This window comes from Engystomops pustulosus, chromosome 1, assembly GCF_040894005.1.
Source record: "Engystomops pustulosus chromosome 1, aEngPut4.maternal, whole genome shotgun sequence".
Classification (NCBI taxonomy): domain Eukaryota; kingdom Metazoa; phylum Chordata; class Amphibia; order Anura; family Leptodactylidae; genus Engystomops; species Engystomops pustulosus.
The window spans coordinates 48,774,784-48,790,272 of record NC_092411.1 but is presented as its reverse complement, the minus strand read 5'-3'; the positions used below and the strand labels follow the sequence as shown (position 1 = coordinate 48,790,272).

General features: G+C 39.0%; 1 protein-coding gene across 1 annotated transcript in view; it reads right to left on the bottom strand.

Annotated features, from left to right (window-relative positions):
- Positions 1–412: 412 nt before the first annotated feature.
- Positions 413–15,489, bottom strand: part of LOC140120928 (uncharacterized) — an 89,728-nt gene continuing 74,651 nt past the window's right edge. Inside the window, exons 10-13 of the mRNA XM_072139973.1 lie at positions 10,195–10,353; positions 6,347–6,494; positions 3,959–4,102; positions 413–2,679 (exon numbers count right to left, since the gene is read on the bottom strand). Coding sequence (XP_071996074.1) covers positions 2,243–2,679; positions 3,959–4,102; positions 6,347–6,494; positions 10,195–10,353 — 888 coding nt within the window. The 3' untranslated portion in view covers positions 413–2,242. The remainder of the gene's footprint in view (positions 2,680–3,958; positions 4,103–6,346; positions 6,495–10,194; positions 10,354–15,489) is intronic.

Here is a 15,489-nt window from a genome sequence, read left to right as displayed (position 1 = left end):
CTAATCAGGAGTAATTATCGGGCAATGAAACAGAAAGAAGAGCCAAAAACTATAATGAAAACTATTGTTTTCTCTAAAAAACATATCTTATTGGATTTAATGAAAGGATAATAATGAGGATGAAATTCATAGAAAAATACAGGATGAAGGGAACCATCTATAGCTCCACCTCAGCTGCCCCTTTTCCATTGAGAGGGCACTCAATGTTCTGGAAATGGGTGTAGGACATTGTCCGGCCCCTGTTATATTGAGGCAGCTACACACAGGCCTAGAGTTATGGTGATACTAAGTAACATATTAACTATCTTAAAAGGAAGTTAATTAAACCAGACCTTAATTCAATAGTATAAATATATTTATTAATCATTAACATATAAATAAAAATCACTTTAGAGATTACAAAATATATCAATAACAAGATCTAGAATATATTCATCCACAAATGTCTTTAATTATCTTCTAGACATAGAAGTTCATACATTCTTACAGCAAACTTTTCCTCAATGTTGTCTTTTTAACATTATAACAAAAGGGCTCTCCATGGGTCCATTGGCATAACGCCACCCCCCACCCCCCAACGCTCCAATGAAGATATTGCTGAAGGCCCCAGAGCAACCAGAGGCCTGCTGCCTCCCAAAATACAGAAACACTCTGGTATGCTTCAACACCCAATCATTGGATGAGGTGGGTCACTGCTCTGGTCAACAATTGGCCAGGTGAATGTAGAACGTTTCCTGTGTATTAGGAGACACCATAAAATAGAGCCCAGGCAGCACCTGGAACAATGGCAAAGCTGGATAACCTTACTATAATGGATCCTTGTGAAGCCTTTTTACAGCTATTTATTTGGCCATGAAAAACCCCTTTAAGCAATGCTGAGCACCAAGAAGGCATATACTTAAATCAGAGTATTTTGTTTCATAAGCAATGATTATCTAACTTTCCATTATTACCAATAACTTTTATTTGCTGAAACTAGAAAACCCCTTGAAATAAAAAAACATGTTATCCTGGTGAAACGTACGGATGTTGCAAAAGAGGTTGCGTCAAATTAGTATGACTCTCTGAAATTGTGAGGCACCTAATATTTGCTCTTATTAGGCTAAGTTCAGAAATACATATACAGGCAGTTCCCGGGTTACATACAAGATAGGTTCTTTAGGTTTGTTCTTAAGTTGAATTTGTATGCAAGTCAGAACTGTATATTTTATAATTGTTACTCCAGACAAAACATTTTTTTTGCCCCACTGACAATTGAATTTCCAAATTTTTTCCTGTAATGGGACCAAAGATCATTACAGACACTTTACAGCCGATCATTGTAGTCTGGGAGTAAACTAACGCATCCAGAGAGCTTCACCAGAGGTCACAGTGGGCAGAGGGATCGTCTGTAAGTCTGGTGTCCTTAAGTAGTGGACCGCCTGTTCTATACGTGCAGTGGAATCAGCTTTTACTTCTTGGTCTAGAAGTATTCCTGACTCAGATATCGGGAAGAAAATTACTCCTGGGTAGCAAGCTTTTAACTTTTTACCCTCCCCCAGAAAACTGGTAAAAAAACCCAGTGTGTCCTTAATGTCAGGTCACGCAAAAGACCAGTTTCATGGTCGGTCGTCCCGTCCACAAGTGCAACAGTGGTGGGGGGGAACTGTAGTAGATGGGTCGTAAGTTATGAGGGTATGTGATCCCATTAGATGTGACAACAAATCGGTTCCAATGTTATGAGGAGTGGGAAAAGAACTCCTCGAAATCCATCCCTTATGCCCCCCAACTATTTTACGTAATTTGTTAAGTCACAACTCATTGCCTTTTACGATTCTGCCTGGAAGATAATTTGCCATCTAGACAGTACATTATAAACCAACAGAAGCACCTACTAGCCTTAATACAGAGAGGAATAAGAGAACTAAAGCCAAAGTGGAGGAAATACGTATTTGTATATCTAAGTAATAAGGAAATAGGGTCCCTGATGCAACCATTCACTTTGACGCAGTGGTATCTCTGGGTCTCATGGTAACGACTGGTACCATGTTTTTGGAGGGTCTGTGTACCCATGATATATGAGATGTTGTTCTACTTTTGTTTTGTTATAAAAAGGAAAACAGAATAAAAATATTTTTATTAAAAAAAGATTGGATCAACACCGTCTTCCCTGATCTACTTTTCACAGTTTGTAAAACATTAAACTGCTTAATTCACACATGAAATAGCCTTAATATTTTCACATGAATCCACATTTTTTACATTAAACTTGCCAAGATGGCCGCATCTTAACACTTTTGCTTCTCTGGAGGCTTTTGCTCCGATGACGTGCTGCTCTTGAGCTCTGAGGTTGGCTTTCTGTTATTTCTTTCTCCTTAACAGGGGATGTTAGGGAGTTTTTTCTTCCATAGGCGAAAAGTTGGGATGTCATATCTGCTATTTCCTTTGTGTGATCAACAGAGACTTGTGTTTTTCTATCGGCACTTTCACCCTCAGATTTTGAAGACTGATCATTTGAAGAAACGGTCTTATGCTTTCTTTCCATTTTTAACGTTTTGATGGTGTCTAATGCCTGGTTCAGTTCCTGCCTTAGTTTTTCTATTTCAAAAATAGACCGATCTCGTTCTTCTTTGCAGTTTTTAAGTGAATCGTCCAAAGAAACAAAAAATTCTTTGCCAAGTTTAGAAAATGCCTCTTCACCTTTGGAGTAAAAAGGAGAAATATATGAATTACTACATGACCTAGGGCAGTGATGGCTAACCTATGGCACTGGTGCCAGAAGTGGCACTCGGAGCCCTTTCTGTGGGCACTCAGGCCATTACCAGAGATGACTCCAGGTATCTTCCTGCAGTCCCTGGCAACCCAGGACTTGCTGTGTACAGAGCTATTTTAAAGTGACAGCTCTACCTGGGACTATTTTCTGCTTTATTGGTGTCCTCACGGGCTGGTATCAATGAAAACTGTGACCGAGAAGGGAGTATAAATCACAAATTAAATTTCTGTGTTGGCATTTTGCGATAAATAAGCGGCTCTTTGTTGTAGTTTGGGCACTCGGTATCTAAAAGGTTCGCCATCACTGACCTAGGGAATAAGTAGGGGCTAGAACAAACAGTGAATGAAAAAAGTCTGATGACTATAGGACAAAATCATTGGACTATGGTCCCTGTTCCAAATATCAGTGCAGGCTAGGCTACATCAGTCAATACTCGGACAGAACTCTGACTTATTTATAGTTTATTTCCCTATGCAAACGTCAGATGTTTTACAGGTTCCGTTGATCCAATAAAAACGCAGCATGAACTACACTGATCCGAGTCTTGGGTGAAAATCGCCCACTGATGTCTATAGATGTGTGAAAAAAACGGATGGCACTAGGATGCCATCCGTGTACGCTTAGTTTTTCACGCATGTGAACTTAAGCTGCTTAAAAGTCACATATCAAGAGTTCGAATTGCGACTCTTCCCAAAAAAAAGCGCAAATTTTACTGCAAAAGTCGTCCAAAAAGACACAGAATCAGTGATTACTGAGTGAACTTCGCTCAAATATCTCAACAAACGAAGAGTGACAAATCAGTCACGAAAAAAAAAAAACTACAACAAACACACGGTAGACCCCTGACAAAGTTAGTTTGTAAGGTTTCAATGATGGTCATTTAAGGCAAAAAATTACAAAAAGAAAAGAACTTAAAGGGAAAATCCAAGTAAAATGATATTCTTATATGTAAAAGAAAAAAAAAGAAAAAAGAATCACAGGGAAATCTGTGATCATTGTCTGTATTTGATACATAGAATGACAACATAGCGCTCAAGCCCCTAGGGTCCTGCATGTAGACTCGCATTAGTGAAAATATGACACCATATTCCACACATAAAAGTAAGTCAGTTTTGTGAGTTTTCTTAGAGAGTTATGTTCTAAGAAGTGATAGGAGCTGTGAACAAGTGAAAATGGTAAGTGTAAGTTGTTACTGAGGCTTGTTACCTTCATGCTGCTGGGTCATTGACGGAGTCAAGGTGTCAACAGCGTCCTGAATCTGCTCTGCATTGTTCTTAAAAATTGTTAAGAAATTTCTCAAACATGTTTCAGAGGCTTCGGCTTTAAGGTCAGCATAGGAGGAGAGGACCTCTGTAGAAGACAGAAAGTAGACATTTCTTTAAAGTTTTTCATTCAAACAATCCGGCCCAAGTTTACTTCCAGACCTAATATAAAATTACCAAATTACCCGACAAGTACAGTATAGTTATTGTTTATTGCACTAGTACGGCGCGCATCGGGAAGGGGTTAATAGTCTTAAGGTGACTGATCTAAGGAAAAAAGTTACTCTTCTCAGTATATGTGCATATGACTATGGGAGTATATTTAATTGGTAAAGAGGTGAGATTTAAGATAAATGAGGGAAAGCTTATATCATACCCTGCCCAAGGGTTCTGTTATTTTAGTGGGATAAAACCTTTAACAGCAATGTCATAATAGAGAATAACTTACCCAGGAAAATCTTATTCTTCAGTTACCCTCTAAAAACATTAAAAGTGGGAAATTTTAAGAAACCCTTCTGTCACTCTTTTACACACATTTGGTTTATGTCTTAAAGGACATCTTCCACCCAGATGAAGGATTGTTAACCAAGCACCATACTGGTATTTGCCCCCTCTGTCAGGTTCTGTTCTTCTTTAAGCTTCTGAAGTCCTCGTTTTCACCAAAAAAAAAGGTTTTAAAAAATCATGCAAATGAGCCTCTATGAGGCTAATTTGCATAATTTGTATAACTTTTTTTTTATAAAAACAAGGGCTTAAGAAGCTAAAAGAGAAATCCTGCCCCCTGAGGGGGCACGCACCATTATGTCAGTGTGCTTGGTTTATAATCATTCCTGGTGGTAGATGTCCTTTAAAGGGCACACGAAAGAGAAAAAAATAACCCTTTAGTGCCCCTTTTTATTTAGCGTCATATGCACTTGCTTGTTTCCTGGTCTTTTAGATTCCTAAAGAATAAAATAGCAGAGATAGCATTAAAAAAAGGATGTAAAAAACACAAACAAAATGGCACTAATTAAAACACTGAGTAGTTTACAATATTTTATTATAAATTCTTAAGTCAACATCTGTCAGCAGCATAAGGCAGTGACAGACAAGATGATTTTGGCGTTTTCTCTCTTACATGTGTGTCCTGTGGCGTTTCAGAAATTTTCACTTTATTACTTGCCACGCTCCTCTCGCACTGTGTGCAGGGAGATAGCGGCTGGAGTGTGGGGGTAGCTGGCAGCTTATGAATATCAACAACTCCGTCTCCAGGAACCCAGCAAGTGATAAAGTGCAATGTCTTAAAAATTACAAGGCACACACATAACACTGAATGTATCGCAGCGGTCACTGCCTTGTGGATAGTGGTGATAGGAATGAGAATATATGTGCTCACTGATCAGTAACACAGAGAAACCTAAAGCTACAGAAATAGAAACTTTAAGAAAACATATATAACATATATTGTCACTTCTCTCCGAATTATCTATTTAGGCAAAAAGGAGATCTACCATCAAAATCCGGCATTATAAACCAGTGACACTCACAGATCCAGGCGCTGTGACTGTGGCAATTTTCTTATATTTGTTATCCATGTCCTCCTTCCTTCTAAAAATCAACTTTTAAAATTGAGCTATTATTCATAATCCTGGGGGGTGTCACTCTCATCAGCTCCTGCAAGAGCACTTCCCCCCTCTCACTGTGTGCAGAAACTTCCTCTGCTGTAGTGAGCTTACATCAGGCAGAAGGACGGGGAAGTACAGAGGAAGAAAAGGGGAAGGGGATACAGTGTAACAACCTGTGCATCTACAGCACAGAGGGGCTCTGGTAACAGCCACCATAGATGTATGTCTCATTAGCATAATTTGACAAGGATTTTAGAAGGAAGGTGGCCATGGATAACAAATATAAGAAGATTACCACAGTCACAGTACCTGGCTATATGTAGAAGTGTCCCTGGTTTATCATGATAGATTTTGATGGTATGTTACCTTTTAATCTTTGTGCCTAGTGACATCTGAATGTTGCATTTTAGCAGATTATTAGATTTTTTTGGATTCAAACAGATGAAAAATAAAAAATGAAATTACTGCAGCAGGGGAACAATATTTAGAATGCAAAAACTAACAGCTCCATAATAAGACAGTGGTTAACAATCCCAAAGCTAAATGTCTAAAATGTTCACAAAACATATATATTTCCTCTACTAAGGGCACGTTGTGCCGCTGTTACTCTAATAATACTGAATTACAATGCCCATGTTCTCTCTAAAGGGTAAAACCATTAGCACTGTCCACGTTATCCTGAAATGTGTCCCTAGAACGTGCAAATGTTATTTTTATGTCTCACTAACCTTTTAGTGGAGAACAAACAACCGTCACAACATTTTCTTGAAAGTTATGATAGGCTTGTTTTATCCCTTGGAAAAGAGCTTGTGTGTACTGAACTTGTAGGTTGTAAATACCCCGGTGGAAATCCAGCTCGGCTTCCAGGGCCTGGATCTAGGAAATAAAGGTCACAAACAAAAAGGATGACAAGACATCTCATTCTATGAGCATAAAAAAAACCCACTATGATCAATGTGTGCTGTCGGCAAAAATGTATAGGGCAAGTAAAATAAGCCCACCAAATGAAAAATACCGTCTTGTAGGGCTTGCCTTTATTATTTCTGTTCTACAAGTGTTTCTAAACTTATGCTAATCAGTCTGAAATGCTTTGGGGGGGTATGAAGAGATCCCCTCCGGGATCCGGCTCCAGGGCATACTCAATGTCCCCCAAAGAACTTTAGATCCGACCCCTGCCGATGTCACTCTCATCAGCTCCCACACCTATGTGGTCCAATCCAGCATCTTCAATGCACTCCACAGTGCAGGGCAGGTTGACTGTGCCGGTGCGGCAGCTGATGAGAGAGACGTTGGCGTCAGGATGGATCAGCATAATTTTGAATCTATGCGGGTCTATAGGGTTTTTGAAAAGGATTACTGAATTATGCTTACCATTCTTGTGCCGTCTGTTGCACACGCCCCTCCGGTGACGTGTTGCATCACATGACACATACACACCCCTTGCCTATGATTGGTGGATGTTTCTTTTAAATCTGTACTGTGCTTTATTGTTACTATGCCATGATTAAGGGCACAAGTTGCCTGAAACGCGTCAGCGTTAACCTACCTGTCCTGCTATGTTTTTAATTAATTTAGAATAAAGTTGTTAACTTTTATGGATGTGCCGTGACCTACTTCTACACCAATCTTCATAATTTTGTATCTGGTGGGCTTATTTCCAGTGATAGATTTCCTTTAAACCATAATGGAACTTCAACTGTATCTAAACATGACTAGAACAAACCAACTTCATGGGGTTTTATCATGAGTTCAGTCTGAACCCATGGATCTAATGCTCTGCAACACAAACTGTGAGTAAAAGTAAATGTGCTTGTGTACAACAAGACAATTCACATCCATATCCCCTATGATTTGGACATCATAAAGAACAGTCACCCTCTCAGATCCCTGGCAAAGGCAATCGCATCTATCCTTGTATAAATGGTGGACTATGTCCTCCAATACCAGACACTTTACAGCGCATTTCCTCGGCAGTAGCCATTGCCATAAAATGTATGAATGTCCACAACTTCTCTTGTCAATAAAAACTAAAATCTTAACTAAAGCTTTGAATCTATTTCTTATTATTTCAGAAACCAGGATTGGTTTTGGGTGGATTCTGAACAAGATAGAAATGCAAGACTTCAATTCCAGCTTCAGAACATTCCATATTCATTTTATCAGAACTTATAATTTTTTTTAATACATAGCTTATTGCTTTTTGACTATCACAGAATGTTAGGATTTTTTGATAAATGTATCTTTTATCAGAGAGATTTACCAATGTCATGGAAGTCACAGCAAAAACAACCATATAATAATAATAATAATCTTTATTATATAGCGCCATCAAATTCTGTAGCGCTTTTGTAAATCATTGAACACTTATAAACTTGTGGAAAATGTAAAAATATTGGAAGGATAAAAATAAAAAAAACTATGAAGCACAAGTCTAATTTTTCACACAAAGGGGTTTTGAACCTTGGCATTGTGACAGTATTTATTTTCAAAAAGATTCATAGGCACAGCTGGGGCCCGCTCCCCTGTTGTCAGCAAAAAATAGATGTGGAGCCATTGTACGTACTCCTGCAGAGTGCAGGAAAAATGACATTTCTTCCACTTATACACATCTGTCACATTTTCATCTTTGTGGCATCGAGCACAATAAGGTCTGCAATTCAAATGTTTACCAGGCTTACTGACAAATAGCAATGCCTCGCTACCGAAGATTGTAGGCAATAAATATTACCACAAAATGTACACAAATGAGGAAAAAGAACTGCACACTGCAAGTCAGGGAGAAAAAGTAGGTGTAAATATAAATATATTTCTATGTCTTTTTTGGGCGTAAAAGAATAATGTTAATGGAATGGAGGAGAGGAATGATAGAGCCGAGCTGCCAGCTTCCATAGAAGTTGTGGATAAATTGAGTTTGGGTTTGTACACGATCGGCCACAGCAGTGAAGGAGATAACATTGATTATCTGGAGACAATAGCTGCAGCAAAGGGGTGGGATATATTATGCAGCAAAAATATTTATAGATATTCATGCTCTCTATTTTCAGCACTGACAGCAAGGGCAGATACCCACGACCATCACAAAATTGGCTTTGGAAAACCTGTTTTTGTAACAGACGAAACACGGTTGCACTAAATACAAAACTGTTTAATGGAAAAGTGCCTATGGCCGTTATATTAAAGGGGTTGGTCACTCCTTTACTTATGTTGCCCATGTGCCTTTACTGCCTTTGTAGATTCCTCAATTTTCAAGTGATTTTTCAGTCCTGCCACTTACTTTTGTACTGTGTGTAGACCCTCTGTGCTTCTATATTTACATCTCTGAGCTCTGCTGAATTGGGAAGCAGGAGAGTATGAGTCAACCTGCTCTCTCCCCCCTCTCCCATGCGTTTTCAAATGTTACTATGCGCTTGTCTGCTTTCAAAGCGTTTTTCTTCATTGCTGGAAGTGTAAGCAGCCGTGTAAACATTTTCACAACCACTTATACTTACAGCAATGAAGAAAAAAAAAGCTTTCATAGCAGCCAAACACATAGTAACATTTGAAAACGCATGAATTCTGACGCAACCAAAACACCAGATATGAAAACACCTTCATGGGGGATGGACTGTGAGGAGAGAGACAGAGAGAGGGAATTACGTCACATGGACCCCCTGGAGCAGTGAAGGGGATGACCATGTGTATATGCAGAGGGCAGCATGCTGCCCCTGATCCTCTCTCATCAATGACTCCTATTGGTAGACCTTTTATAAGTAGCCTAAAGAGATGAGGACAATAAATATAGGATTCTTATACTGTAGTAAGGCCCCAAACCAAAAGGTAGTTCCGCAGTAAAGCTTGCTGAGGCGGCTGGAATAGTGTATCAGGTTCTTGTTGTTGGCACCTCACCTAAGGGACAAGACTTATCCTGAGGATCATGAACATGAAAACTGCCTGGGGCTAAACCCTTTAAAATAAATGGTAATGTGAATACAATGATTAAAATGTGAACCTCCACCATCATATATATCTATAGCAGACCATTGTGTAACACTGTGAGCCCCATTGAGGACACTGCGCCGATCTACTGTCTCTACATGCATATAAAAATGTATGATATAGTTATAAATTCTGCCATTTTCAATTCCTTAAAGGGATGCTGGAAAATAACTGGAATCTGCTCCGAGACTGCTTTAGTAGACTTGTATGATGGAGCAATAAGGTTCCTGCAGATATTCCTAGGAAGTCTTAGGTCTCATGAATAGCTCATGTTTCAGTATAATAACAGGTATCATACAAAATAGGACTGTGAGAGGTTTTTTTTTGCCATGGAAAGTGTTAAACGGATTTGGCAGCCTCTTTTAGCTGCTCTTGGTTTTCCTGAATCATGTGCCTCTATCCAAGCAATAAAACATAATCAAGCAGCTGTTTCCTGGTCCTGGCTGGGGAAGCGCTGGACTCTGCGATGGCTCCGCAGACTTTGCAGCAGCTGTTTATAATAATGCTTTTACTTCACACATAACAGCAAGCAGATCAATGGCGGAGCACTATACAATAAATAGATGATTGAATCATGGTGCTAAAGTAACGCTCAAGATACCTGTTGCATTGCCATTAGCCTGGAATAATTGGCAGCTTTCACTAATGCTTCAGCCGCTCTCTTTGCCCGCTGCTGAGGAGCACCTTTGGGAAATGCTGGCAACACTGCAAGAACATTCTCCACTGTAAATTCCTGGCTCACGGAACACTCAATTTTTGCCTGCAATACAAACATAATAAAGTCAACTGGTGGAAACCAAGAAAGCATCTTCTTCAATGTAACCCAGGTGGAAACAAGCTGAATAAACAGATAATATATGAGGAATTACATAGTCATAAACATGAATGGAAATCAAAGCGCTGACAATTTCGTTAGCTAAATGTTTATGGCTTGCCTTATGTGCCCCCATTTTACCACCATCTACATCTAAACAGATTACATTAACAAGAACAACTAGGAAACTTACATCAGCGTGCGTGTGGTTGCTATGAAAATATTGTCTTTGATAATTTATATGGAAATCTGTCCGATTGTGTTTATAGAACATAAATTTCATATTTACAGAAGAGATCGTCCATGACATCTGCTCAAGAACATAGCAGAACTTCACATGAACCAGCCATTTAAAGGCTACAATAGAAGCTACGTTAGAAGTATGGCTCTAACAGCTGGTAGTCCTGTCAACCCCCTGAATATAGAAAATCCATTATTTTTATAAATAATCGGTCTTTAGTGAGCATTTAATAAATAGAACTTTACAATATTACATTATTAAATATAAGACCCCAGAAGTCTTTTGCTGCAATAGATTTTCGAAGCTGGGCCATTAAGGTTGTCTTTATTGGACATGTTTAGCATGGAGGCCAGGAAAGATCCCAGCATAGTTGCTCAAAATGTCCATAGTCAAATACTGTCTGGAAACACTAGATGAAAAAGTGCACTAGACTAAGCTTTTTCATCCTGTTTCCTTCTAGAAAAAGCAATTAGTATATACTCAGTGGAGGAAATAAGAGGTTATTGGGATGGATGCCACTACACTGCATCCATCCCCGACCTCCGTGAATGTAGCCTGGCTCCATCTCTGTTCTGGACTGCTGACATTAATATTTTATCAGCCATAGGCTCCATGCACATGTCCACAAATTGTGGTCTTGCAGCAGCTACCCCCTGGCCACCATAGAGATGCATTGTGCATATCTGAGAAGGCCCGCTGTCCCGGAAAAAATAGTGCAGGTCCTATCCTTGCCTTGAATTGTGATGCGGCTGATAAACTCCCAATGGAGAGGGGAGAGGTAAGCAGTACTCAGCCCCTCCTTCTCCACCCGGGTTACAGCTCACGTGCATGGAGCCTTAGACCACCACGGGTCCTTAAACCTTTTGTCTACTTCAATCCTCCATTGTTGATGAAAATAACCAAGACCATCAGGATACTGACAACAGCCCATATTCTGCTGTAGCCCAACAGGGATATAGACAAAGCTTTCTTATACCTTGGACCCCAGGGTGGCTCCAGTAAACCTTTTATCACTCAAGCTGATTATGATTAACAATTTAGCTTTATATAATAAAAATGTATCTGCTGCAGTTTTGGATGATGTGTCCAGGTCTCTACCTATTACACTCATTAGCAACATAGGTTTAGGGGGAACAAAGAAGATGGGTTGCTGTGAAGACTGGAGAACAATCAGAAAATAGTGTAAATACAATTTTTAAGGAATAACATTCTACTAAAAAGCGTTCTATAATAAGGGAGAATAAAATTTAAAAAAACCCAGTGTTTAAACTTCTAGCAACGGCTATAAATCCGGAGTGATTATTTGCATTACGTTTATGTAATTATGCTATATTTATCCATTGTGCTCTTTTTTTATTTTCTTTGTGTTTGTGTGGGTTTCCTCCAGGTTGATCAGTTTTTATTCTACACTCCATAAACTTACTAATAGGTTTAATAGCTTCCTGTAAACCGACACGACCAACTACTGTAACCACGTACATATGGGGGAAGAATTTACATACCCAATGCGAAGGACTGTCAGTACACTATAGTACCGAATAAAGGCTTGTGCCAGGCAGCGTACCCACTAGAGATTTCTATTTCATTGATTTATGAATCGGTTTGCGGTTCAGTAGCAAATTAGATACATTGGAAGAACCCATTGGTGTTCAGTGAAAGTACTAATGGATCACTATGTAGCCACTATGTAGATCCCTAGGATCTCTCGACCATGGTTTAGCGTACATTATGTAGACATGTTTTTTATGTAGGAATTTTTTTTACAATATCCATCATTTTCAGTTCATAAAATCACATGGCTCCCCTCTCCTTGGCGTGCTAATCGAGACAAGTTTCCCCTAATTCTCTATGGAGGTGGGAGCCCTAGATGGCACTGCAACTATACATTTGATGTGCCATAAATTATTTATTTTGTGGATAATTTAATACAATGTGACCAATCGACCAGAAAAAATTTGTGCACCCCTTGGACAAGTATCCCAGTAGATCAGTGTAAGGTTTTACAAGCAACTAGAGGACAGCGTCACATCATCTGAAGAATGTCATACATTTTTCCTCACTTTGCCTTGTGAGATATCAGCTTAATTTTGACTGGGCCATATTAAGAAGATAGTCAATCTGAAGAAAACTCCTCCAACAGTTACTTCACCAAAAGAAACTGGAGAAAGTTTATCTCAAGCGATTTCTTCTAAATGTTTTGCAGACTAGATAGTGAGGATACTTATCGATTTTTCTTCCCGGGCTATGGCCAGACGATGCAAGTTATAGAGTTCTTCCCGTTATATGTCTATTCACCTTTCTCTGATCCCCTCCCTATCCTATGATGAGTCTCTCTTCAGTATAGTGTTAAAATCATTGACTGGGCCAGAAGGGACCTACGAGCATGTGACCAATGAGGCCAATCAATGATCTCAATGCTTACAAGAAGAAGAATACATCAGGAATGGTGAACTGGAGAATGGGAAGGAACTCTTTTCCTTTGTCCCCAATCCGGCTGCCCACAGGTTTTACAATATAGCTGTATAGAGTATCTGAAGAATTCCTTTACATTTAGTATACTTCAATTTATTTCTGTTTCTGATATACTTATGATAAATGAAAACTAATGAAATGTGTTTTATACCAATATCCCGACCATCTAGCTTGAATTGAAACAGAAACCTCTGAATTGACACTTATCCACATAATGAACTGTATCATAATTTATAACTCTAATTACTAATACTAAATCATGTTCATGATAATGTTCAAAATAAGCCACTTTTAATTAGTTGTCTTGGTGTATCTAAAGCCATATTTACAATGAAAAAATATAAAATAATAGGGCCAGACAGCAAAACTTTGAAAAAAAAACGTTCTCCCCAAACCATGAGATTCTCCTAAATGTTAACCAAAATTATTTTTTTAAACAAAATAATATGGCACTCTTTTGGAAACAGAGAATTTATTAAAGATCTATCAACCTTTAATTGTGGTGGGGGAGCAGATTGTGGGGGGGGGGGGGGGGGAATACCAATTTTTATATGGTGCTGTATAAAAGAAAAAAAATGTAATGGTAAGCATTTACTGCGTTGTCCGCTGTGTTTACTAGCATCTCCACCGGGTCTGACCTGGCCTAAACTGGCCAAACCTGGTAGAGAGTCATTCCGGGTGCGGTGGAATATGTTTTTTAATTTACAGGCTGGAACCAGTCTTAATACATTCCTCCAATAACTTTATTCTCCAGGTTAGTAACAGTCTGGAGACAGTAATGTGTTTGATTGAGGACAGACCTAAATTAGGCCCCCAGCTCGTCTCCCCTATAGTACTTGCAGCAGGAAGGTATCCTGGAAGGAGAGGATTCATCCCAAGATTGCAATGACTCATGTACTGCTTAAGACTTATGGGATTTTTGTCTAATATTTAGGCAATGAATAGGCGGCACAGGAAAGCCAAACAGTTAAAGATGTTTTCTACTTTTTACATGGTGAAGACCTCAATAAAAGATGCAGGTGTAGGGGATGGGAGAAACATCCCACAATAAGGGATAAGAATTCAGTATCAGACAAAATCAGGTTTATTGATATATAATATATATAAAAAAACATATATAGAACCTCAACACATTTTGGGGACTATATTATGCTCCTTTTCCAAGTGGTTAATTTGGTTTCCTCGGCTCTGTCCTGCTTGTAGCGGAACAAGGACATAGCTCCCCTACAAGTAGGACAGAGTCGAGGAGACAGAATTTCCACCTCGAAAAGGGGCATTATTATATAGTGTCCAAAACGTGTTATATAGTCCACGAAACATGAGTTGTTTCTCCCATTTCTTCTGTTATCTTTTCAATGATGGATGGTTGGGGTCTTGCTGATCCACTGATTCCAAACAGTGTGGTTCTTTGTGCAATGCCCCGCAGAGGGGGGGAAACCCCTTTAATGCTGTATTTATGGAACAGTATTTGGTAAAACTTGCTTAAAACTGTAAATGTAATCCAAAAAGTAAATGGTGATCTTTTTAAACAGGGCTTATAACACCACAGTGATAGTTTGTTTTAAGTGATTAGCTAAACAGCACTTAAAGGATGTCAAAAGAGGGTCACATTGGAAAAAAAATCTATGCACCTTGCTCCAGAGGGGAGAACATTTTTTTTTTTTTTACCTTTTTTTTTTTTTAAATTGTATTTTTATTAATTTTCAATAAAATAATACAAACCGTCCACTCAGCATGTTTACAGAGTTGATACCACACATGAATCAAGAAGGAAACAAGTCCAGGGGATAACATGAGAATTATGAAACATTGTGGTGAGCAAGTGAAGAGAAGAAGCCATTAAACATGCAGCGTAAGCGAAGCACGACCATCACTAATTTTGTGGACATAAACAAGACCCTCTGCAAGAGGGTAATATACAGAATACCATAACAGATACTAGGAAAATAACAGTAGTAGATGAGTTCCTACTGATCACATAAAAAAAGAGAAAAAACTATTATGACACGACCAACAAAGACAAGACTGAAAACATAGGGAAGACAAAGGGGGGTAGGGGAGGTACAGGTCAACCTTATGGGGTATCCTGGGTGATCCAATATGAGTCCCATGGATCCCATATTTGCTGAAATTTATCCACTTTGTTTTGGAGGGTAGCTGATAGATGTTCCATAGACCTGACTTCCTTTATACGGGCGTATAACTCATACCGGGAAGGAGGAGTTGCCTTTTTCCAATACTTGGCAATGAGGCATTTTGCAGCCGTTAGTATGTTTAGGACCAAAGTAAGAGTGTGCCTCCTAAGAGATTGAGGGAAGATATTTAGTATGTAGGTTTTTGGGCATAGTGGGAGATCCAACGAAAGAACC